This window comes from Corvus kubaryi, unplaced genomic scaffold, assembly GCF_017639235.1.
Source record: "Corvus kubaryi isolate FWS band 111438036 unplaced genomic scaffold, C.kubaryi_AGA036_p1.0 37398, whole genome shotgun sequence".
In the NCBI taxonomy this organism is placed as follows: Eukaryota; Metazoa; Chordata; class Aves; order Passeriformes; family Corvidae; genus Corvus; species Corvus kubaryi.
In genome coordinates this window covers 27,291,566-27,316,679 of record NW_024581137.1, presented here as the reverse complement: position 1 = coordinate 27,316,679, position 25,114 = coordinate 27,291,566, and the positions used below count along the sequence as shown (strand labels likewise).

General features: G+C 42.5%; 1 protein-coding gene and 1 long non-coding RNA gene across 4 annotated transcripts in view; one reads left to right on the top strand and one right to left on the bottom strand.

Moving 5' to 3' along the window:
• Positions 1 to 210, bottom strand: part of RAPGEF5 (Rap guanine nucleotide exchange factor 5) — a 162,258-nt gene extending 162,048 nt beyond the window's left edge. For both annotated transcript variants that reach the window (XM_042044310.1, XM_042044311.1), the window contains exon 1: positions 22 to 210. In XM_042044310.1, the coding sequence (XP_041900244.1) occupies positions 22 to 210 (189 nt within the window). The remainder of the gene's footprint in view (positions 1 to 21) is intronic.
• A 6-nt stretch (positions 211 to 216) lies between these two features.
• LOC121671958 overlaps positions 217 to 25,114 on the top strand; it is a 30,438-nt gene continuing 5,540 nt past the window's right edge. The window contains exons 1-4 of one of the 2 annotated variants that reach the window (XR_006018683.1): positions 217 to 454; positions 5,190 to 17,918; positions 18,572 to 18,683; positions 19,735 to 20,551. This is a non-coding gene — a long non-coding RNA (uncharacterized LOC121671958). The remainder of the gene's footprint in view (positions 455 to 5,189; positions 17,919 to 18,571; positions 18,684 to 19,734; positions 20,552 to 25,114) is intronic. The other variant, XR_006018682.1, reaches the window with a different exon arrangement.

The following is a 25,114-nucleotide window of genomic DNA, read 5'->3' as shown; positions in this document are numbered from 1 at the left end:
GTCACTCACTCACTCACTCACCCGGCCGGCGGCGGCCGCGCTTTTCCTCCGCAGCGTCAGCCCGCTCCGCAGCAGAGCCGGCAGCTCCCGCAGCTTCTGCCGCAGCTGCACCGGCGGCGGCGGCTCCTGGGCTCCGCCGCCGGGGCTCCAGCTTCGGGCCAGCTCCGCGCCCTCAGACGGCGACGGCATCTTCACGGAGCCCACGGCCATGCCGCATCCCTGCCGGGCTGCGGCTCGCAGACCCGCTCGCCCGCCCGCCTTCCCCTCGCCCCAGCCCCAGCCGCGCTCCCACCCACAGGCAGGCACACGGCGGGCGGGCAGGCGCTGCCTCGCACGCAGCGCGCAGCACTCGCGCACCTTCCCCCGCACGGCGCGGCCCCAGCGCCGCAGGAAGCCCCGCCGGCCCTGCACCGCTCCCGCCCCGGGCCGCGGCTCCGGCGGTGATAAAGTGCAGGTAATGAGGAGGGTGGAGGAGGCGCGGGCGGGAAAAGGCAGAAAGTCCTGTTAACTCCTTTGCGCTCAGGGACCGCCGCCCGGGCTCTGTGCCCACCGCCCGTGGGGCCCCGCACAGACCCGCACCCACGGCGAGAACACTTGGGAGAGCGGTCAGTACGCTCAGAGACGGCGCGTCCGAGCCGAGGCGAGAGGGGTTCGGGCTCCTCCAGGGGATGGATGTCCTCGGCTTCCTCCTGAAGGCTGTCAAGTCTGGGCTGGAGGAAGTCCCAAGCAGGCTGGTGTGACCCTCAAGCACTGAGCCTGCCTGGGCTGGAGGCCTCCTCGCGTTCCCACTTGCCCGAGTTACCCTCTGGTCCAGAGATTATTTATGGCTGCAAGGGATGAAGACCTTCTCTGTTCTCTTCCCAGTGGTTTTTTGACTCAAAGGGGTGTTTCATCCTCCAATGCCAGCCAGTATTGATACTGGAGAAACCAAGCAGTTCATCCCAGGTGAATGACTTGCTTCCAGTCATTCAGGTAATCCCTGCAGGAGAACTCTCAATGATAGAAACCAATTCCCTTACTATTTGTAAAAGACTTGTCTAGAATTCAGTTCCATGAATTATGGGGACTTTATTTAGTCTCTGGAACCTGCCTTTTCTAACTCAGTGTTACAGCTGTTGCTTCCTCTCTGCCAGACTCTATTGTCTCTTATTTAGACCACAGAACTGGTGATAATGTGGGTCTCCCTTACATGTATCTTCTGCCTCAAAGCTACAAATAAGGCTGACCTGCTCATCCAGGATGAGTTTACCAGTGCCTAAATGTCTGAGTAAATGACATTGTAGCCAAGCCAATCTCACAGCCATGTTAGAGAAAGTTGTTGCCTTGTCCCAACCAAGAGGTCCCACTGGTTTCAGGACTGACCCTAGTACTCCTCCAGCCCCACAGGGAACTGGCTTAACCATGACACTAACCTTGGGAAAAAAAAGTAAAAAAGGAGTAGGTTTATTTCATCACTGATGTGCTCCCTAAACCAGCTCCCCTAGGATCACAGGGTTACTCAGAGTAGAAAGATGTCAGATGTGCCCAACTGTGTCAGGGTGCCGAGACACACAATGGCCTCCTCCAGCATCAGTGTGACATTGGATTATCTGTCACCTGAATGCAGCAGCAGCCTGGCCTTTCAGTAGCACTGGCCTGACCACAGGCTGCTGCAAAACAGTGATCCCACCTGCAATCCGTGGATGTGTTACTCCCTTTGCCACCCTTCCATGAGATCTGGTAACCATCAGGCTCTATTCAGCTGATTGATCTGGTAGAAAAATAACACCTCAGAAAACAATGGATTGGCCAGACAGCTGAATTGATCCACCTTGTGACCACACAGTTGCAGGATTGAGGAAGGCATAAACCTGGAAGTACGGTAAAGCAGAGCTGCTCCTTTCAGTAGCCGTCTGTCATTAAATCAGTTTAACTGCATCCTGTGTGCATGATGTGATGAGCAGCATGAATCAGGCCAACCTGGGTACTCTAGAAAGGGACAGGGTTTGCTCCAGCCACATTCTGGCACCACCTCCTTCCTGCTGCTATTGCCCATTACATTAGCCAGATCTGAAAGGTTAAGTGTAAAAAAATAATCACCTGTTTTAGCAGAGTGATATGGCTCATTGCATGATGCCTACTGCTGACACAAAAGACAGAAAAGAGACAGGATAGTGACAGCCTCTAGACCAAAAGTATCCTTCAGACCTCAAAATGCCAGAGAGATTTGGCAGTCCCAGCTGGCAACATCAGCACCAACCCTTTTGCAAGGACAAGGGTGGTTATGACAATCCCAAACGTTGTGTCCCAAACATTTCTATTATTTTACTTGATTTGTGCTTTCCAACTGCCCTGCAACGTAGTTTTGACAGCTGTGTTGCCTGGCAGGCACTTTGTCACAGCTCAGGATGCAATTATGAAGTAAACTGTATCTACACCCAAAAGAATAATGGATCCTTAGTCTATGGGCTTCACAAAAGGACCATGTACTTTGTCTGAGTCTTCAGGCACTGCTACAATACAACCTACAGTAAGACAACTCAATAAAGTGGGACTTAATGTGACAGACTGGAGCATAACCAGAAGTAATTTGATTATGTTAAGAAAGGGTAAAATTATTCCAGTCCTCAAATTTTTGTTTGTTTTTTAACCAAGCAAGATAAGTATAACATGTAAACAGTGTCGAAAGAGAAATAAATATGCCCTGAAGGGTATTTAAAAATTATCAGCTGCCAGACAGCATAATACAGACTATCAGTTGTCAAGAAAATTGAGCAGATAGTAGTTAGGCCTCTCTAGTTCTTGTTTGGATCATTCCAGGTTTTGGTAGGATTGTGGTAGGAATTGTATAAAATTAAATTTTTTGTTGCTCTTTTTGTTAAGTCACTGAAAGTTTAGCATGGTGAATGAGTATGGGTTTGGTCTCCACAGGAAAGGGATGGGGGTCAGAGAGCAAAACCAGACCTGGTCAGGAGGTGTTTGGCAAAACGGTTTCATTTAAAAACCCAAAACAATGTGTTGCAGCCAAAATGTTGTGTTCAGAGCATCTTGCTTTCAGTGAACTGTCACTGAAGGCAGAGCAGGGCTCTGAGGGACTGTGGTTCCTATTCTCAACAGATTTGGCATCCAGGTGACTGGATTTCCTGTCCCTCGTGAACAGCAGCAATAACACTAAAGGAATATCAGATCCACTGACCAGGTGCAGACATTGGAGATTTCCAATTCTCAAGATTAAACACTTATAATTTGGCCCAATATAAAGTCAAACTAAGGATCACTCTGTCTTGGGCTTTCTAGCAAAAAATCTAAACTTGAAAAAAAAAATCTTAAAATCTAAACTCCACCTTCCAGAGTGTAGTCTGGACTCGGCTTTGTTCCCTTACTTGCAAGAGTCTTCATATAAATATAGAAACATCTATGTTTAAATAGATACAGGATGGAGTCTGGAGACCTAAACAACTCTACTGCACTTTGCAGATGTGGAGCCTGGGAGTGTCTGCTTTTTTGAATGTGTTTGTTTTTCTTTCATGGTGTAGCACAATCAAAAGAAATGCAGTAAAAACAATACAAGCTGTTTCATGCCTGTATGTGTTTCACATCAGTTTTTAAGTAGATAATTGCAAAAAGAAAGAATTATCTGGTATCAGACATTTCCTGACAAAGCATAATAAACTCTTCTTTTGGTCTTAAAGCATTAGGAGTTCTTGACTCTGTTGGAATAATTGATACGTGCCACTTTAGTTTTCCCTACATGATGTGGAGATAGGCACTGCAGAAACAGAATTGCAGAGTACTGGTGTGTGGGAGCCATATGTCATTGACAGGCATCAATCAGTCCTTTTTGAATATTTGCTCTCCCTGACCTGGGCAGGAGGCATTCAAAAGAAAGCAAGTTTTTTTCCAAAACACCACCACCCGCTGCACAACCAGCCAATCACTACTTCCCCTTCCCCGGGCAATCCTGCTGGAGTGGGATGGGGGTTGATGCTCTCCTACCCTTTCAGAAACTGAGTTTATTTTCTTCTTCCCATCTCTTCAAAAAGCAGGCAAGCAGGTTTTTCTTCACAACACCTCTTTTCCCATACAGGAAGAGGTGAGCTGTGTACTGCCCACCTCCCATACAACATCCAGATGAACATCAAAGGAGATTCCTTTTTGTGGGATGCTCTCTTGACAATTGTATCCTACAAATTTTAGTTTGCCAAATATTACTCCAGTGCACATGAATTGCAGACTGCGCCTGACATGCTCCGAGATCCTGCCAGCTCTTGGGCTCCTGACACGGAGGAGCCTGGCCTGGCAGATTTTTGTTTCTGGCTTTAAACACAACATGTGCAATGACCCCATAAAAGAGAAGGCCTGGGAAAGGCTTTGCTCCATTCTGCCACTTCAGTGCCTCAGAGCAGTCTTGGGGCACATTTCCCAGTCCCAAGAAGGGACACGTGTGCCCCTCATCACTTCATCCACAGCACAAGTGCAGCGAGTGACCATTCAGCCACCGTGCTGTGAGCTGGAGACAGCAGTGCAGAAGTCTGGGAACCTCTCACCTTTTTCTGCTTCGGCAATTCTTCATTGGTTCACTCAGCTTCAGAACAAAACCAACCTGTCCACACCTCAGAGTTGCTAGGGGTCTGCTTTCTGGCTGAATAACTTGCTTGCGACTTTTGAGTTTTTATCTCCCTTCCACCTGATCAAAGAGTGGGACCTCAGTTGCATTTTAAACGTTGAATATCACCAATTTACTATGGATATAAATAGCACAAATTCGTTATCAGAGCTATGTAGATTGGGGGCGTGTATTTGGGTAGTGCAGACTTAAAAAAAAAAAATCGATTTAGTTTCGCAAGTAATTTTTTTTTAAAAAAACTGTTTAGTACTGTGTCATCATATAGACCAAATATTCAGTGACTTAAGCTCAGAAGTAACTGCTTGTAGCATTTCCAAAATGTGAAAGATCTGGAAAATGTAATGAATGCTCAGCAACAGAAAGATACCAAAATGGGAACAGGGGACCAGGAAGCAGGAAAACAGTGCAAGGTGTGATTTGAAAGAAAGCAGAACAGGAGAATAACTACAAAAAAGAAGGAAGAGGTTAAAGATAAAAGAGATGTATGAGTAGGTGAAATATTTCAAGTGGTTTCATGATTTGTGTGACTCATAGCTGGAAAGTCTGAATCTGCCTCTCTTAACCCCCAGTTTTCTCTTGACAGCCTGTGAACCTCTTCAGTTCAGCACCTGACCCTTTCTCCCTACACCTCACTAAGAGCCACCTGCCCCTCTGCCCTCAGCACCTCTTCCAGCCTTCAAAACTCTCAGAGCATCTTCAGATGACTGCTCAGCCTGTGTCCTGCCTGTGAATCATCCATGGAATTGGGACATGATCCCTGCTACTGACTCTTCAGCACTCAAAGATAAGAGAGCTCAGGAGCATCCTGCGCCGCTGGGTTTGTTGGTGCTGTGGTTTGAACCTGAATTATAGCACTGGTCAGAGGACAGGTGTGCAGGAGGCTTATCAGGAGGGGGTTTGAAATCTTAAATGGATCTTTTTGCATTTCCTTTAGCAATCTGGTCTTTTTTAATAATCACTGAGTCATGACGACAAGGGCAAAACTAATGTATATATGGCATTGTATTTACATTGTTTGGTGCGTAGCAAGCTTTTGCTTTCATACAAACCAAAGGAAGAATGCATTTGCTGTGGTAACTGATTTGCCAGAGCTAATGAACCTGATTCAACTCTTCAGTTTGATTTGTCTTTTTAACATACTTGGTAGCAGGCAACCTTATGACCCCTCAGGGAAATTAAAACTCTAAAGCTCATATGTCTGGCCTTTTCTGTCAAAACAGTGTTGTCATTGAGCTATTGCTCTTTCTCTTACAGGCTAAAATTAAACTCCAAAGCCAATAAGATCCTCAATGGAGTTTGTTCAGTTTAGTTGGTTGGTTGGTTTTTAACTAAACACAGAAATCTCAAAATGACAAATCAATATCATTTAACTAAAAATTTTAAAAGAAAACACATAAATGAACCCATGGAATCGGGGAGTTTTTCTGACAGCTACAACTAAAATTCAAGTTCCTTTAGCCCCCAGACACACAGGCATATACATGATTTTTTTTTTTAATGTGCAGTGTGAGATGCTTTACATACATTTACAGAAGAGATTTTGTAGGAAATTTTAAGAGACAAATTGCAATTAGGTGCTAAATTCTCACAGGCAATGGAAGATTTCCCCTGTGTGATTAATGGTTATTCTGCAAATGTGTCTCTTCTTCCTTAGCTGTTAAATTCTCTGTTTATGTTTAAATTCATGTTTTCTGTTTTAATTTATATTTTATGCTTCTTCTCCATATGTGGGTGAGGACTCTTTAGCCTCATTTTGTGGAAGCTGTGTTTAAGATACTGTGCTGCCTCTTTGAGCATGAGACCTCTCTGTGAATCTTCAAATGCTTAAGCTCATTGAGCACATTTGAGAGGTATTGAAATCCAAAAACTATTAAGTCCTTTAAAGTATTCTGAAACTAGGCAACCAGTTAAGAGCTGTGGTTAATGCTTCAGGGAGGTAAAAAGTGCAACACTTCATATGAGACCTCAAAGTCCAGATAGGGTCTCAACCTCAAGACACAAATCCATACAAAATCAGGCTTCATTGATCCCCCTGCTTAGAGAACCACTACAGAAATAAGAGAGAGAGAGAGACAGAGTTTTCTATAGCATATACATCCCTAGAGTGTCTACTCAGCTTTCGTATGAGGGAGCTACTGTAATGTAATGATTTTCTCATATGATTATATTATCATTTGCAAAAAGAGATATTTGCATATATGTGTACACAGATATGAAAGGTCACCTTTTTTTTTTAATTACATTGCCAGTATCTCTCACTGCCTCCATGTGAACAGACCTTAGCCCCATATAATCTCTTTGATGAAGGAAAAATACAAAACCACATGCCAAACATTTTGAGTTTTCAGCATAGACCTGGATCTATGTTGACAAGCTTTTCCCAGGGATAGTAACATCAGTAAAATATTTTCATTCCAATTTCCTGAGAGGTTGGAAAAATCAACAAAAGAATAGCATGAGATAGATTGCCAGAAATAATATTACCATTTTAGACATGAAACCATCTCACAACATCATGTGAGTATTGAAATGCTTTAAAACATTTTCTTTAATTTGATTTGTTTGTATTTGTTCTGGGTTTTGTTTTCTTTTAACTATGCCTGATTTTTCCCGCTGAATAAGAGGATTGCAGCTGTTGAACAGAAACAGGGAGGCAGATGACTGCAAAAGAGGATCGTGTCTGATTGGGGGTTCAGAAGACAGTCTGCACTGTACAAGGGATGGTGTAGGTTTGCTTAGTGACCAGATAGGTTTCTCTGGTATTGTTAAGAATAACATTAAAGGCAGTGATGTTCAGCCATACCAGCACCAGCAGAGGTAATGAGGCTGTGGACAAATCCAGGTGGCTTTGTCCTTTCCATTTGGGTGGTGCTAAAGCAGGGAAGGTTCAACCCAGCAAGTCTGCAGGCATAAGCAGAAGTCCGGGGAGAGATACTGCCTTCCACATCTGCCAGTGCAGGAAGTGCCTAGGGTATAGTAAATGGCTTGGAATGGATCTACACAAGGGCATTTTCAACTCTGTGTCCAGAGCTACAGCTTGATGAGCCTTCAGATCTCACACCAACAGCACTCCTGGGATTCCTGACTATTCAGTTGTCCTGTGGGACATCTGTTCAAAGGGACTGTGGGAAAACATGATCAAAGCAATCTTGTTGTTCAAGGAAGTAGCAGACAGCAAGGGGGCAAGGCTGGGGAAGGAGAGGTGTCTGGCCAAAACAGGTCTCCCTGTGCTGAGATATCCAGCACACCTGGAGAAAAGAAGAAATTGTCTTTATCCTGCCTGTCATAATCTGCTCCCCTTTCAGCCTCCTCTAACTGTTTACAAGCACCTCTGGAGATTTCTGAAAGGTAACAGGAGTCGGGGAGTTAAAGAATTTGGGATAGCAAACCACTTTTCCCTAAGATGTCAACATAGATCCAGTTGAGATCACCCACAGAAGATTACGGATGTTGGCTTGTGGAGAGGTGGGCTTTACTGGAACCTCAGCTACAGAGGTGTACTTCTACATGAGAGCAGTTCTAGCTCTGGGGTCTACATGCATTTATCTGTCTGAAATGTGTTTAGATTACCTGGAGCAGCCAGAACTGTAAAGCAAGACTCTTACAGTCCAGTCTCCCAACAAGCCGCCATCAGCAGCCATGTAAAACCTGCAGGAAGAGAGTCACAGTAAGCACAGGGCATTGTACATGCAAAAGGCATGAGATGAATCTTTCTTTCCCACAAGAAAAAACTGTTCCCTCTCACTGAAGCCCTGGAAAAATGCCTTTTTTGTCCTTTGCCTGCAAGACATTTACAGTATTTTCTGAAAATTGGATACGCTACTGTTGGTAAACAGTATTATGTCTGTAACTGTAATGAAATAAAATTGTACATTCATATAAATAACCTTTTTCTAGCAAAATACCAAACCAAATTAATCTAATTAACAAGTTGATATTGAACATAGTAACTTACAGACAAGCAATTCGTAAACTATCTAACAATGTATTAAGCAAACAACAGCATTTGTCAAAGGAAATTTAAGACATTCTGCCAACTAGAGGACTTGGCTAAACTAATACATTTGTAGCTGGATCTAATTATTGAATTAGAGCTTCTAAAATGCTGTTATGGCAGCCTGCCTGGACTGTTGTGGTTAGACAATAGCAATTGTCTTTTCTTTTCTTCCAGTGTTTTCATTCATTTGCAGCATAATTTTTGAAGAGTAGAGCTTGGAAGCCAGTCCAGCATCCCACATCACAATTAACAGTCAAACCTATAGGATAATAAATAGGACATACATTATTGCCCCAACCTTACACTGCCTCAATACAGTCAGATGTTTACAGCTAGATACTTATTTCTAAACATTGTCCTAGGCAGCAATTCTAAAAAAAAAAATCCCTAACAGACACTACAGAAAAAAAAAAATATTAAATTACATATTTGAGTTTCTCTTTCCCAATTCTTGCCAAACTGTATTAGTCTCAGGCAGATAGATCTGCAGTTTAATTAAGACCTAGGTAGCTTTCTGGTAATAATAAACTAATGGACTGGTAAACTACTTTTACTGGTGTGTGGTGACTCGATCTCTAACACTGTTTGGTTCTTCTGACTTGTTAGAAGAGGAAATAGTAAATACCTGTTGTGAACCTTTCAAAGGTTAAAGTGTCTCACTTCCCACAGATTTTCAACAAGCTAATAAAAGGCACCTGGGAAAAGGGGAATGTAGGTGGCTGGAGAAGGCTGATAAAAATAGGATGAAATGTAGTGAGTGCTTCCCAAGCTTGTATTAGGCTTGTATTACAAGCCAAGAACATCTTCCTATCAGCTTTCACTGAAGCTGACAGTCAGTAAGAACAGATTACTAATTTAGTAATTCATGAAAAATTCTATTTTGGCAAGTGAGAATGCTGTCTGAACGGGAAGTTATTAAAACTAATTGGGTCATGTAAAACCAGACAGTTTGTCTGTGAGCACCACTAACAAAGCTGAGCCAGCTTGGGGAATGGCTGAGAACTTACTCTGTTTTAGAGCTTTGAAGCACACTGGATCTCATTAAAAACCAAATAAACGCATTTCAAATGGAGAACAATGTAATGGAAGCAGTTCCTCACACTGATTCTTCACCTTTGGGTTCTAGCCATCTGTAGTCTATCAACACAAGAACCAATAAACTAGGCCCCCTTTCCTGTCAACAGAGAGAAAGAAGACTTTGTAGGCCTGAATTCAGCCACTGTGTTTTGAATAAGGCAGGTCTTACAAATGACGTTTTTAACTCTACTGACTATAAAGCGAATTAAGGCAAGCAGCTCAAACCTAGGCAGCTGCACTGCTGACACCTAAATCTTGCACTGGGTTTTCATTCGCATTCCTGTAAAATGGGGGAAAAATATAATTAAGCCAGGAGAGAACATTTACATTATCCTTCATTCAAAGGTAACAAAGCTCTCAGGTAGATGTCCAACATACATGCCCTACGTATTCATTGTCTTGGATATCAATTACATGCCTTAATTAAATAAACAGGGTTTATCTTTGGTTACACCACAAGAAAATTGTAAATTGATTTCAAACTCTTTGTTAGGATCTCCAAGACAGACTCCATGTCTGAAACCTTTGTCCTACTCAAGGTGTAGAGAAAACAGTAACTGTAAGGTAAGGCATACAGACCATTTGTTGTTTAACCTGTTCTCTGGAGGCTGTGTTGCTGTGGATGAATACACAGCACTTAGTCTGAGGACACCATTCAGCCTCACCGTGTTTTCCAGTTAGTAGGCACAACAGAAGAGAGGAGCAGTAAAGGAACGGGGAGTAAAATCACGTTTGCATTCTGCCACAGATGCCAGCATGCATAAAAGGACTCACTGGTATATTTAGGGTAGTGAAGTAAATCAGAGTTCATCCAGTTTCAAGAACACTGTGAGACTGCTGGACTAAAACTGCCAAATTCTTCCATTTTTCTTCTTTAGAACTGTCACAGATAATCTCTGGTCAAGCAGCTAGCCAGGTGCTGCTTGCCAGCCCTGCTATCAAGATTATGGACATCACAGCCATCGTTTCCATTAGAACACCAGCCATACGTCCAGAGCCTCTGGCTTGGCCACAAAGACTTCAACAGCTACCAAGGTCTGCTAAAATGCAAATGTTTTCTTCCCCAGAGGAAAGCATGAGGGGCTTATGGGGCATTAGCACTGACAGCACTGACAATCAGCACGCTGACTACCATATGGCTCTGTCTTCCTACCGTTTGCGTATACCTCCCTTGCTTTCTGCCACTGTACGTGTTCCCCTGCCAGAGGCATGAAACCAAAGTACCAAGTGGCAGAAAATAAAAGCTGAGGTTGTCCCATACTCCCATAAAACCTTCCTGCCCACATCCCTCCATGATACTGCCAAATCTCACCCCAAGCCTTCCTATGATTCACAGATGATTTAATCAGTTCTGAACAGATAGATCTTGGGATCAAAAGAGTGCCAGAAATGCAAAGCAGTGTAAAAGGACACCACTACACCCAGCATTCTATCAAGGCTTCCAGTGTCCATTACCATCAACCTGCACGAAGTTTCACATACTGAGGAGAGGGCATGAACCAAGAACTCGACTACAACAGTTACTTTTCCTCCATCAGCGTAAGCAGGTGCCACTTGACAGAAATAGCTGACATGAAACCCACAGGAGAAGGCTCTCTTCCAAGACACTATTTGGCGTGCAAAATGTCCTGGGTGCACAGGTAGCAATCTGCTACTGACTATGGTTGACCCTTCTCCATTCCTCCTAAACAATAACCCAGGATGACAGGTAGCCTTGTAAAAATGAAGCTGAATGGGTATATTCAGATCCAGGGCTTGGATGTGAAACCATTTTAGTGGATGCAAAATCTCCTCTGATCAGTGCCTAGACAGTAAACATCCTTTCTCACACTCCTGGAACTACCTAAAGCATTTCATGCTGTCTCAGAGGCTCAGTTCCTTTTCCTAAGATAAAAAGGCAAAGGTCCAAGGTAACAATCTGAAATTGTCTGAGCTTTTTTTCCAGCAAGGCACTGAAAAAATAATGAGAGAAAACTGTGGCTTTATCAGAAACTTTCACACAGCTCTTTTTCAGTGTCTACAAGCAATCACTGCGTACAGCAATTGGAAAACCAAGACTATGTTCCAAGTTGTTACTTCAGAAGTCATTTATATCACCTTTCCAGACATTGCGTAGCATCATCTAGCAGTCATTCCTGGCTGACTAGGAAACTTGTCTCTGGTAGATTATAATCTGGTTTTAGTAAATCATGCTTTGATCATGACTGATGCTGACTATAGCATGCAGTGTATGTTACAGGAAACTGCAATTACCATAAAACATTGCCAGGCACCTTCTTGGAAAAGCAGGCTCTTACACGCATGCCACATCTTGCTACCAAAAGAAGCCATCCTGGTGTACACAGTTCTTCCCTCAGGAGGAATGCACAGTAAAGCACACCATGGACCTGAGTCAAATTATGCAGCACAGTGCTAGAATGTGCCCTATAAGAACCCCACACAAGTGGGGGAAATGTATGTTTATGAACACTCATGATCAGCTGAAAGACTGCAAGTGATGACAAATTGAAATGACTTTTGAAATTGATTTCAAGAGTTAATTATGTTCACAGTTAAAACTTTGTTTTTAGAAAGATATTTATAACAGGCATTTTAGTCATCTAATTAAAATGTGATTCAGAACTCATGAGCCTGAGAGCCCAACTTCCCTGAATTTCCAAAGGGAAAGACATGAATACTAGCACATGGCTCGGGGCACCTAAATAGTTGTGTAGAATCAGACAGTGTAAATATTTATCCTTGCCTTCATCAGTTTAAGTTAAAGATAACCTAAAGCCATGTTCCAGTTCAGGTCGGTCACCTCAACATAATTACTTTTGTTACAGCAAAGAGGTGCTGAAGCAGAGCAAAGCCGCTGTGGATGTAGTGAGAGTCACACTGCTGCTGCACGCTATCAGTAGCGCAGCTGGAACTTCAGCCCACACTTCTGCTCCTTGCTACCTTGGGATAGGCTTAAGTACGTACTTATGCCCTGCTCAATGGGGCCTGTAGAAACAGATTTCAGCTGTTATAACAATGCTTTTGTCTCTGGCACACATCCATGCGAGAGACTCCAGCTTCTCCAATTTCCTGAGCATTGCTAGTTTCCTGGAAAATCTGGAAACATCACAATATTCTTCCCCATTTCTCTGCCGACCTGCGCTGCAGGGCAAAGGGTTCAAGTGGCTTCATTCACTTTTATGAACGTTTCTCTTTTATTTCTGAAAAAGTGTAAAGAAATATGTAGGAATTCTAGATAGCAACACTTCATTTCTTGTCTACTGTCCCAAGGCAAAACTAAGCATTGCAAAAGATTTGCCTCATGTTCACCAGCTACTAACTTCAGTGGCTATTTCTTTGGTCATTAAATTAATTTTGTATTCTTCTTAATAGCTGTTTTCCAGCATATCCAGTGGAGTAGGACTTTGGGGCAACTCTAGGTGCTGCTCTCCAGAGTGCAGTGCTTGCTCTCTTCTCGTAGCAGCACAACACTGGCTTGTGCTGGTGTAGTCAGGGGGCCTGGAGGTGCTCAAAAGCCACTGAGATTTCCAAACTGCTGGCAGTGGCTGTGCCCCCTTATCTCCCACCCTTGTCCTTCTCCTGTTTTATTCCAGCATAAGGCTCAGGAGAAGAAACAAACTAAACAGAATTATCTCAGGAGGAGAGCAGCCTTCAAGGCCAGCACAGGTAGGCAACTTGCTTTTTCTCTGTATCAGCAACACAACTGTTTCAGTTTCACATCTCACTGGCAAAATCAGGAGCAGAACAATGTGAGGCTGCCTCGGCTTTCTGAATGCTTGAGCACATGTTCTCCCCCTGCTCCCAGGTGGCTTTAAAGCACAATCACTGTCTTTTGTTGATGATGTTTTGCTTTCTGGAAGGTTGAATTCTACATCCTGGCTTTCAAAAACCCAGTTCAGAGTGTTCTGTCTTTGCCTGCTCTAGTGCATATAGAGGCAATAGCAAAATGCCAGCGTGGGAGTCAATGTAGTGTGACTGCTGCAGTTTTGACACTCAGCTATACAGAAGGCTTTGGTCCATACAGGAAATTGTTGTCTAACTCCTCCACATACAATTTTCTGCTGTAAATTCTTTGCAGGTTTTCATTTCCCTCACCTGAAGCTTTACAAATTAATCACCAACACAAATTGGACTCTCCTTATGAATCTTTTAAACAGCCCAGCTAGAAACCATTTTATATTCAAGAAGAGAAGAGAAAGGGAGAAGAGTTAAAATCTAACCCCCCATTCACAGGCTTTTAGAAAAGGATGTCATGCTACAATGTCACCTTACCTTTGCTCTTAAGGCTGATGAGTCTGAGAAAAATATGTAATGAACACAATGATAATGCACAGATGTATTCACACAACATGAGCACCTTGAAGACGCGCTAAATTTTATTTACCCTTACTTCCCTTTGTTTTGGGCGTGCCCCTCTTACTCCCTATGCTTAAAATCTGCACTACATCTTAGGACAGACTTAACTGTGACCTTGGTGTAGCTTGGAAGCTCCCACTATTACCTGCCAGGCAAGAAAGAGCCAGAAGAACCGTTCATTACTATCAGACTACAGTACAGAAAAAAAAACAGGGATCAAGAAATGCCCACCAAATGCTGCTTTGAGCAATGAGGCATAAGGTGTCTCCACCACCTTGGGCTGGTCAAAACAGTGAAATCTGACCATGTCATGAATTGTGAATCTTGGAAGTATGTGGTCCACCACAACTCTCAGCAGTTTCAGAAAGAAAGAAAGCTACCTGAAATAGAGAACTGACATTTCAAAAGATCCCGTGAAACACTGTTTTGTAAATTTGGGATTCACGCTATGTAATTATTTCATTTTGACTACACAATCTGATTATCAAGCAGATATGCAACATAAAATGATATAATAATGCTGCTACTGTTCCTCATATCCTTTAATACAATCCAAAATAATGAGTGCTTACTAATATAGTGAAACAGGTTATTTGATACTATTGAAAAATCTGCCTAATATCAATAAACCAAGAAAAGCCAGGTATTTCTTTTCAACCTGCTCAAGTTCTATCAAAATTCAAAGGCTCCTGTGAAAATTTTTTATTTGAAAAAAGGATGCACTGCTGCAGGGGAAATATCTCCTTCCTTGGTCAAACAGTGAAACTACACAGAGTAGCAAGAGTGCTTAGAGTGTCTGCTAGCTACAAATACTTTTGTGTATATACAGGTATTATTCCTGTACAAATCCATACTTTGCTGGTCTCGGCTTCAGTCCCTTCACTTTCAGCCTTAGTCTTTCCCACACTACCCGTTCTCAAAAATTTCTGGAAACCCAAAGGAGATTTAAACAAGAAAAATAGACTCCTATTAGTCTTTGAGAAACACAGCTACCTTCTCAAAAAAATGTCAAAATGAAAAGCAGGCTGAATAATCAGATTCTGATTTTATTTATACAACTTGTTAAATTCTGCGAGTTCTGAATATTCTGCTCCAAGTTACCTCCATCACAGGAGAGAGAAGAGGTAGCAGAATTTAAGCATGGTTCAGAAATGACCAATACTAGATGGATGAGAAGCTGGACCATTGGGTTCAAAAGACAACATTCAGCAGTCAGTATAATTAGCAGCTGGTTGTGAATGACAATACCAGTGCTGGCACTGTTAAACATCTTCCTCAGCCACCTGGACAGAGGGATGGAATGTACCCTCAGTAAACACACAGGTCAAACCAATAGAGTCAGCATGTGGAAGGCCACAGCTTTCCTCTGTGGTGTTGGTGAAGCCATTGTGTCCAGTTTTACATCCTCCGGAAGAGAAGTGAGATCCAAGAAACGGTGTGAGCTCAGCAGAGGGCTGCCAAGATGACTGGGGCTGGAGCTCCTGCCAGCTAAGTGAGGCTGAGAGAACTGAGCCTGTCCAGCCTGGAAGAGAGATGGCTTCAGGGTGAACATAGCAGCAGCCTGACAGGGCCTTTGGAGACTACAGCAGAGATGGGTCCTCTCAGAGGTGCACAGTGAAGGGACAGGAGGCAACAGACACAAGCTTCAGCAAGGAAAATTCTGGTTAGTAGGATGGATGGAAAAACAACTCCACTGTGAAGACAGTTAAGCAATGAAAAAACCGCTGGTTTCCGTAGAGATACTCAAATTTAACTAAAGGCTCTGAGCAACTTGTGACTTTGAACCTGGCCATGTTCTGAGCAGGGGCTAGGACCAGAAGTTCTTTTCAACCTAATTTCATTTGGGATTCTGTGGCTCTCTTAGTCTATAAAACAAAATTAATTTCTACTTTTGAATGCTTTATATGAACTTGTAAAGAAAGGAAAGTGAATGCCTTAAAATGTAACCTTTTAATTAATACACTCAGGTAAAATGAAATTATTTATGATTTAAGAAGTACTACACAAGACTTCAATCATGCAAATGACAACTATTGCTTCCCTTCTCTACAGGTTCATAAGCTGCACTCATCAACATAATAGCTGATCAACCTCTCCTAGATCTCTAAGCAGCATGACTAACATCTGGCATGTAGTTTGTTTCATGGTTACTGGCATTCTCTTCTATCTGTTTAGATCTTGACTTCTTTTGTTAGGGACATTCACATAAACAGGATGTTTCTCTCTCTGCCTGTGCTGATATCATATTGATGCGAGTTCTCCTGCAATAGCCATTTTTGGCAAGGTAACATTAAAGGCTGTGACTACCAGCAAACAAAATCAAACCTGCATTCAAAACGACAAAGTAAAATGGAATCTTGTCCAGATCCTGTTAGAAAAACTGCTCTCTGTCTCCACTTTATCTGATAGCAGCAAATGTAATTTGCACAGCTGTTCTTCAGGGACTTACACAAAGGCTTCAGGCTCTGGGAAGACCTAACCTTTGTTTCTTTCTGGACTGATTCTATCTCACTTTTATAAGGTCATAAATCAAGGCAAGAGAAAGAGAAAATATATTTACACTTTTGAATGCAAAATGAATTTTTAAAAAAGCTGTAATTTAAAGCAAAGTCCTCCCCCCCTCCCCTTTTTCTTCCCAAGTACAAGCTCCCTGCTGTACAAATCAAAAGTATACACTGAGAAAGTGTCTAAATCTTTTATGGAATGGGCCCTTCACTTGCACTTCAGTGGCACTTGCTGTGCATTAAAATTTCTTTTAATGGCAGAAGGAAATAATTCTGCAGCTAGGGCACACTGCTTCCTGCTGCACCTGGTATTTGGGCTGGATATGGGATGGATGAACTACAAAAGGGAACGAGAATTGATTTTGGTGCCTTTTTGCTGTCTCTTCATGGATCAGTAGACCTGAGGGTCCCTACAGTCCTGTAAGGGTAGGAAACTTGTAGCTTTTGAGGTACATAAGGTTCCTGTACATAACCCCTACATGCCCACACTGTGTTGCCTGACCTGCAATGTCCCCCATCCTGCAGCGGGTGTGTGGTAGCATGGGGATGGTTAGGAAATCCAAACCTCGAGCCAAGGTGGGAAGTAAGCCAGCAAGGGTGGCCAAGATCAACATTTCTGGGATGCCCAGGGGCACAGCTGCATGCCAGTATTCTCTCACAGGCAGCATATGAAATTCTCTATGGGAAGGTATGCTTTTGTCAGATGAATGCCTCCTGGTGGTCCCTCAGCTGTCCAATGTACTCGTCTCATGGATTAAGGAGATACAAGGATTTTGACGTGAGATGGGCATGCACCAGCTTGCCCAGCTGTGGAGAATTGGATGCTCTGATGCCAGGCATATGCTTTTCCTACTCAGCTCTCCTGCTTCTCTCCAGCCACTTTGTTGTCTGCACAAAAGTTCCCCCCACTAATCACAAGGCAGAGGATGTGTAAATCCTACCTTGACTTCCCCAAATCCTCCCTATTGCACAATATCCTCTATAACCTAGGAGGCATCTCTGCAGCTCCTTCACTCTTGTGAAGGCATATGAGGGTTGAAATAATTTCTTCATTCTTTTCTTAAGCTGTTGACCTTCATAGAGCCCAGGCAAGACTGACTCAGATCAATGCAGCCTACAAGGGTGTGCACTCACAGACGTATTAGCAACGGACTTCAAAGAAACCACCTCAAGCCCAAAAACAACCAAAAAAGGAGTCTTCAAAAGATTAATCTACCCCTTCCACAGCATAACATCCCATGCTTGCTGCAAACAATAGTAACAGAAAAATCTGCCCTAACAATATTCAAGGAAGAATCAGTCACTGAAGTAGACCCAGCTGGATTCCCTAGGAAGAGCAGATTCCTCCAACACGGAGGGGACATTTTTTTTCTAAATGGTAGGTATGTTCAATTACATGAAAGCTGCACTACCATCATCCAAATACTTGTTTTTATCTCTGTGCAGGCAAGTCTGGCTCTGTTCTGTCACATCCTGCTTTACTACACAACTCCAGTGTGGAATCCTTCCCTACATGTTTTTGAGTTACCCACGTTACCTCTAATGCACCCTTCCTTGTATTGTTTAACTTCAGTTATAGACTGATGGGTAGAGCAGGGAAAAGCCCTCATTTCCTTATACTCTAACCAAGGAGTATGTTTTAGTGTCTGTTGTAGTTCTATTTTTAGCTGGCATCAGGTATGAGGTATAACTTGTGCTTAGAATAATTTTTCATCATTGCTTCTTGAAGCTGCCAGTGAGTTTATTAAAACTGAAAAGGTAATACCCCATATTCTTTTATGTATGCTGTTTTCTCCAGTTCCTTTAGTCTGAACCAGAAGCAATTGAATCTAAACAGCTTTTTAAAGACAAATTTAAGGAAAATATGCAGTAGAAGCTGGGGGTGGTGGAGTTTTTTGTTGTTGATTTTGGTTTTTTTTCTGGAGAACTAGATGTTCAGCTATGATAAAAATATGTCCAACATAACATTGCAGTATGCCCACATTTCCTCCTGGGCTGTTTTATAACATTCTGTATCGTATTTTATTTCAGCTTGTTTCCCTGTGTTCAGAAGCAATTGGTAACCTGTATCCACATTGGATGTTTTTGTGAAGACTTGTACTGAAGCACAGAGCTAAGATCAAAGTTCACTCACACTTTTGAGGTGTTACTCATAATTTTAGAAGTTTGCAATGAGAGAAAATATGTTTTATCTTTCTCAGGCCATGTTTATTTGGAATATTACAGTAAGACATGAGAAAAGCTGTTAGAAATGGCACCGAATATCTTGAATTGCAATTTGATCTTGTCTGCATAGTTTGTGCCCAGTCACTGGATTCTCTGAGAATTGACAACAAAAAACTGCCACATAAGGCTAGGAAGCTACATGCCATAGCTGCTCCCTGCAGCCATCCCTCCATTCTCATCTAATGGTTAATGCTAATTAACCCCAAACTCTGACTGCACAGCTGAATCATGACTACCATATATATAGGCAGATAGGTGGGTAGCCCCCCCTATATATTTTGATTTCCATAGCTACCAGAGTAAAAACTCACTATCTGGAATGGTCTTTCCATAGTCTTGTGCAGTAAAACATCTTTAATTCTGTTCCAACTTCAAAAGACAGCAAAAGGGTATCTTTTTATCCAGTGACTTGCAGATGGCCATTAGCTAGTTGGGTTTTTTTTGAGAGTAGTTTATCAATTCTGCACCCTATCGTCATCTCTTTGACACTAGCAGACTTCAGTTTGCAGTGGACTTTATTTATTTTGCAGAAATCATATTCCATGGTCTCTGCAATCATTGTCTATTCTCATTTTCACACAATTGCTGCTTTATTAAGCGAAGTATTTAGAAAGTTCCTCCTAAAACCTTTACATTGAGTGCTTTTTAAAAATTAAATGCTAACAGAACAATTTCTCTCCCATCACTAGAATGTTAATTAGAAGGCTGTTTTTCTTTTTTTTTTCAATCCTCTCTCCTCAGATCGGTATGTGATGGTTAAGACACCATACTGATGTGGGCGGCAGAAGAACCAGAATAGAATAAAGAAATATTAAACCAGCACATTGCCTGTCCTAGTGAAGGGATGCAAGAGAAAATGTTGTGGTGGGAAAGTCTTGTGAAAGAGGAAGCCAAGAAATGAAAGATAATGTTTGTAGTTTACTTTGGACCGTCTAACAAATATCTGCTCCTGTGTTTATACTCTGCAGGCCCAACTGCATCATTTCACATGGCACAGGATCACATTGGAAGGCAACAACAGCAGAATGAAGCCAACACTGATGCTGAGTCAAGTCAACCATGGGACAAGGTTCACACATCCAAAATTATTGCTTCATTATGCATAGGCAGCTGCATACTGCAGCACTGGCATTCACAGACTTACGCTGATGCTCTAATTGGTTGCTCAGCTTTAATTATAGGCAGACATGGCAGGAACATGCATGAAAATGAAGTCTTTGTTGCAGAGGTGCTTGGAGAGCAAGTGTTCCAGCAGCAATCGCCAGCAAGTCGCAGCCACTACTAGAAAGATTACACCTTTCTAAAGACACTGAAGCCAAGAAGCCAGTAGGATACCTGGCAGTGAGAAGATGGGCACAGAGAAACACAGGTTTCTCCTCCACACCACTCATTCCTAGTGGACAGTCAAGCATCACTCTGGGAGGAAGGTGTTGCAGAGGGAGGTGAGGTAGCTCAAATCTGAAGCTCCAGAGCCAAGCCACTACCCCTGGTGTCACCACTTGGTACATGCTGCCACGTACTGGCTTGCACAACAGCCTCCTCACGTGGTATGCATGGCTTTTAATATCTCCCTCTTCAGACTGAATAGCTACCATGGCATTTAGTGTTTACTACAGCTTTTGACAAAGCGAATTCTGGCAAAATTGAGCACAAGTCCTCTGAAGAAGCAGAACTTTGCCCAGTGAGAAAATTTCCTGGCCACTTCTGTGACAACCTGAAGACTGCTGGAAGGATAGGGAGGTCCACAACATCACAGAGCAGCTTGTCACATCAGTGTGAGTTCAGGTAATGCCTAAAGGAACTCTATGAAGAGCATGATCTGTGAAGGTATCTTCTAGAAGTATACTGCAATATACATGTGCACTATGTACAGTAAACAATGTGATGGGATTTCTTTGACAGATGTACAGCACTTACATAAAAACCAGCTCCTTCCACCATGGTGTGGAGGTTTCAGATAAAAGTCCTGTCTCACCTCAGGCATATGACTTACTGTCAATCTTGAGCAGGGATTGTTATCCCCAATGCTGTGTTTCTAAAACAATTTTTCAGGAAGACATAGTCATCACACTGCCAAGACTCACAGTTCATATCATCACAGAACCACTGAGGCTGGAAGGGATCTTGGGAGCCACCCGAGCAGCCTCCTGTAAGGTTACTTATGGCCTCTTCAAGTTATACCCTTTTCAATTTTTCTCCTTTTTTTCTTAATTGTTTAAAAAGACTTTCATTCTAGGCAAGAGGAAATACTTTTTTTCTCCTGATTTGCTGAGATGGTTTCAATAGACCTGACAAGTGTCAACCAGTCAGGAGGAAATTCCAGCAGCAGTTACATAAATCCCTGAAAACAGGCATGTTTAGGGAGGGAGCTCTGATGCTGAGCCATGGCTGTGTCAGTACAGGTATTGCTAGACTTAAAAGAGACAGCACTACATTAGTAACCCTCATCTGAATGACCCCAGGTCAGTTCTAGTTGGATGAGATGTACATTTAAATATCTTCACATCAAAGAAAAGGGAGAAATTATTACACCTACATCCTTCACTTTAATTTTTAAACCAATTCATCCATTGGACTTGTCTCTAATCAAAATGCTACCTCCAAAAAAAGTCTGCACTAGATACATTACAACAGGGAGAGCAATCCCTTCCTCCTGTTGTGCAGCAACAGATCATTAAAGACAGGAGCTTGGACTGTGCTGAAGGCAGATAAAATTACAGTCAGTTCCCAAAATAATGTCAAAAGCCCAGCAGGCTCCTCTTCTCTCCACATCATGGGAACCATTCCACCATTGTTACACTTTCCCTGGGAAATGGGCACACTAAGGCCTCTAGAGGTGCTTGGCAGCCCAGAGGCTCAGTGGTGCTGAGCACCTCCAGGGTGAAGCACCACAGGGGTGACTGAAACCAGGACCTTCCACTGTGGTCTCCTGAGTTAGAATACCACACCCACAGTCATCCAGCTGGCAAAAAGCAGGTATGGATATGGTTGGCCCGAGAGCAGAACTTGCAAGGAATGTTTCTGCTTTGCATGACCCCCAAGCCTTTCTCTAGTCACACCAGTTGGTCTGAGGACAGAGCTGGGAGAACGTTCTGGCCTCCTGGTCTCAAGGACACAGACCCTTCAGATGATGCGAACTCGACTTCAGTAGCAGTTTGCTGCCAGGGGAACTGTCCAATTCCTAACGTGTTGCAAGAAAACCTCTCTCTCCCCCTGTCTTTTTCAGTGTGTTTAGAGAGTGTCAATCCCGAGGCTACCAGTCCACAGGCTTCCCCTCCCAGCTCTCTCCAAAGTGCTGGTAATGAAGCAATCAGGAAGGACAGTTCAGCAATCAGCGTCTTGATATAATCCTTCCTCTCTGTCAGTCTGATGCCTTTTCCTGGTCTTAAAATCAAGAGTCAAACACGGTTAGAAGAGAAAAAGGGGTTTTACCTCTGTATTTATTTTAAGGATCCTTAGGTGCACCACGCCCAGGTGGAATGCACCCCAATGCACACCCCAATGCCCACCCCCAATAGATCTGGTATAACATTATAGGTCTTACTAATTAGCATATCTATCAAAGATTCCCCAATGAGAGGCTCGAGTGAGCCCCTCTCCCCAAGGAACCTTCCCCTGAATGGTTCTATCTTAGTTCACAGAATGTGTTCTGGAGAGGACCTTGGGGCCTGGGGGCATTTTGATCCCTAACTATAAAGCTTCTAAAATGTATCGTCTTCTAGCTGAACAAACAAGTCCAAGAATGTAGGCAAAAAGCACTAAGAATACAGAAGTTATAAAAAGGTATAGCAGGGGTATAAAAAAAAAAGCAAAAATCTTCATGGCATCAGTCAGTAGGAAATAAATTACTCACTGGTGCCTGCTACAAAGATACCACCCAGGCACAGATAACATCCCTTAAAAGGGATGTGAAAGACAAAGATAATCAAGGATTCTGCAGCTGTCAGAGGAAGGCATTTTCCATGGCAAAGAAAATACCTCATTTTCCTGAGTATTTCCCATGTGATTTTACCTTCATGCAAATTGTAAGCATAGAGACTGGAGCCCAAAAGATCTCTAGAGGTTCTGTGAATTTTCAACATCATTAAGCCTAAGATTAAATGAAATTGGAAGCAAAATATAAACTTTCTGATGTCCAGTATATCTATTCTTACATAACAGTTACATGAGGTGAAGGAGAGGTATAAGTGGCCAGGAGAAAGGCCATAAAAAATTTCATCTTTTGACACCATCTAAATGGCAAAGCTGGAATGAAAATTGAAAGACTGAAATAGCAGCCACAGAAGCACTTCTTGATAGAAATAGGTTTAGTTTAGAAAAGGATTCTTACCGTCCAAATATTTTTGTAGGTATTTGGCTGAAGAATGAACACATTGCAATACTTCTTTTAACTTCACCACCTGTTAGAAGAGGTTGAAGCCCCAGCTGATGCCGGACCTAACCACTCAGAGTGTCCAGATCAGTGTTTGGGAAAATACAGATTTTTTGTTGTGATATTTGAGGACAAACTTTACCAATTTCTTTCTAACAATTAGAGATACCTATTTGGCACGTGCATATTCCCATATGAATTCTGGTGTGGTAGTTTAAGAAATCTATCAGCAGACTACTCTGTTCAAAGCAAGCTGCCTAACTGAACATTTCTGTAATATGCATTGATTTCAAAAAGGTAATAAATGTATTTTTACTCTAACATTTAGCTGCTTAACTCTCCAATTTATCTCATCACTCCTCTAAAAAAGCTGATGAGACTGACAGCTCATTTTTTTCATCTTCCTTATGATGATAGAATTAGAATTCATCACCTTGAGAAGACATGGGGATATTCAAGTTGTGGGAACTTTATGTTTAAGGTTATAATTTTCCTTTGAAGCACCATGTCCAAAGACTTCAAAAAGAATTTTCCTGTGCAGAAAGGAAATGATGAAGGAAGAGTGGGGAAAAAATTAGCTGTAACATTGCAAGACATGTTGGTTGATCTCACAGTATAAAGAATACCTTGGAAGATGTACCTTAATTTATCTTAGTGTTTACTGGAGCCAAACTCTCTGCAACCAAAGATTTAGTAACTGCAATTTGCAAATGACTGCTGAGTCTTGCAATACAAACCATACTTCTTCATCATACTTTTGCTGTCATACCTTTTTTCATACCGTGTGTTAAAGGAAAACCAATTCAGATATTATAAAAGTAGTTGATAAATCTTTCTGCTCCCTGGGGTCTCTGCTCTTATTCCCATCACAGGACTAATGCACAAGCAGGACAGACCAAAACAAGTCTCTAATTAGCTAAGCTAATTAGTTCAAACAAAGGACCCAAACCTTTTACACTATTGTAGGAGGGGGAAAAAAAGGTAATTTCAGTTCCCACTCTTAATTTCCCCAGTTAAAACTGAGCTCTTCTTCAGGTATTTACACACCTGAGAGCCTGCCAAGATTTACATGCCATAGGAGGTTAACACAATCAAGGAAACAGGGATATATCCATGGCCATAAAATAGTCAGCAAATATCCAAAAGGATGCGCTCCCTCACAGCTAACACACATACACATCTCTGTAGCTCACCTATTAGTTGTCTTAATTCATTTGTAAGTAGGAAACATTATTCTGATACTATTTTTGCCAAAAACAAGTTTGGGTTCAAAGGAAATTAGAATTTCTTAAAAGTTGAATTTTATAAGACTAGCTTTCATTCATTACTTAGTCAGTTAAAAAAAAAAAAAAAGGCATAGAGCATCTGGATACTTTGGGAGTTGTGTTAGCTCCAGTAATGTCTGTGTGATACAAACTGTGTTATACCAACCCTTCCCCATGATAGTGTTCACCTTCCAATGAAATACAGCAGGACAGATTCTTGACCAAGGCTCAGTCACCTGAACACACACCAAAGGGACTCTCAGGAAGGGCAAAATCTTGGAGGATGATTCATCAGTGAAGGAAAATTAGGATCTGCTTGCCCAGAACAAATATGAAGGCAGGCTGGATGAAGAAGTAGGACCCATTGCAATGTATTTCTTTGTTTGTTTTAGTGCATGGCTGTGATATAGAGGTGATGGATTTCATGTCCAACAAAGGCCACAAAAATGGTGAAGGGTCTAGAGCACAGATCTCATGAGGAACAACTGATGGAAGTGGGATTGTTTAACCTGAAGTAAAGGAGGCTCAGGGAGACCTCAAGGAGGCACTCCACCCTAAAGGAGGCTGTGCTGGGGTGGGGGTTGGACTCTTCTCCCAGGCAACAAGTAAGAGGACAAGAGGAAATTGCCTCGAGTTGTGCCACAGGAGGTTTGTGTTAAATACCAGGAAAACTTTCTTTCATGTCAAGCATTGGAACAGGCTGCCCAGAAG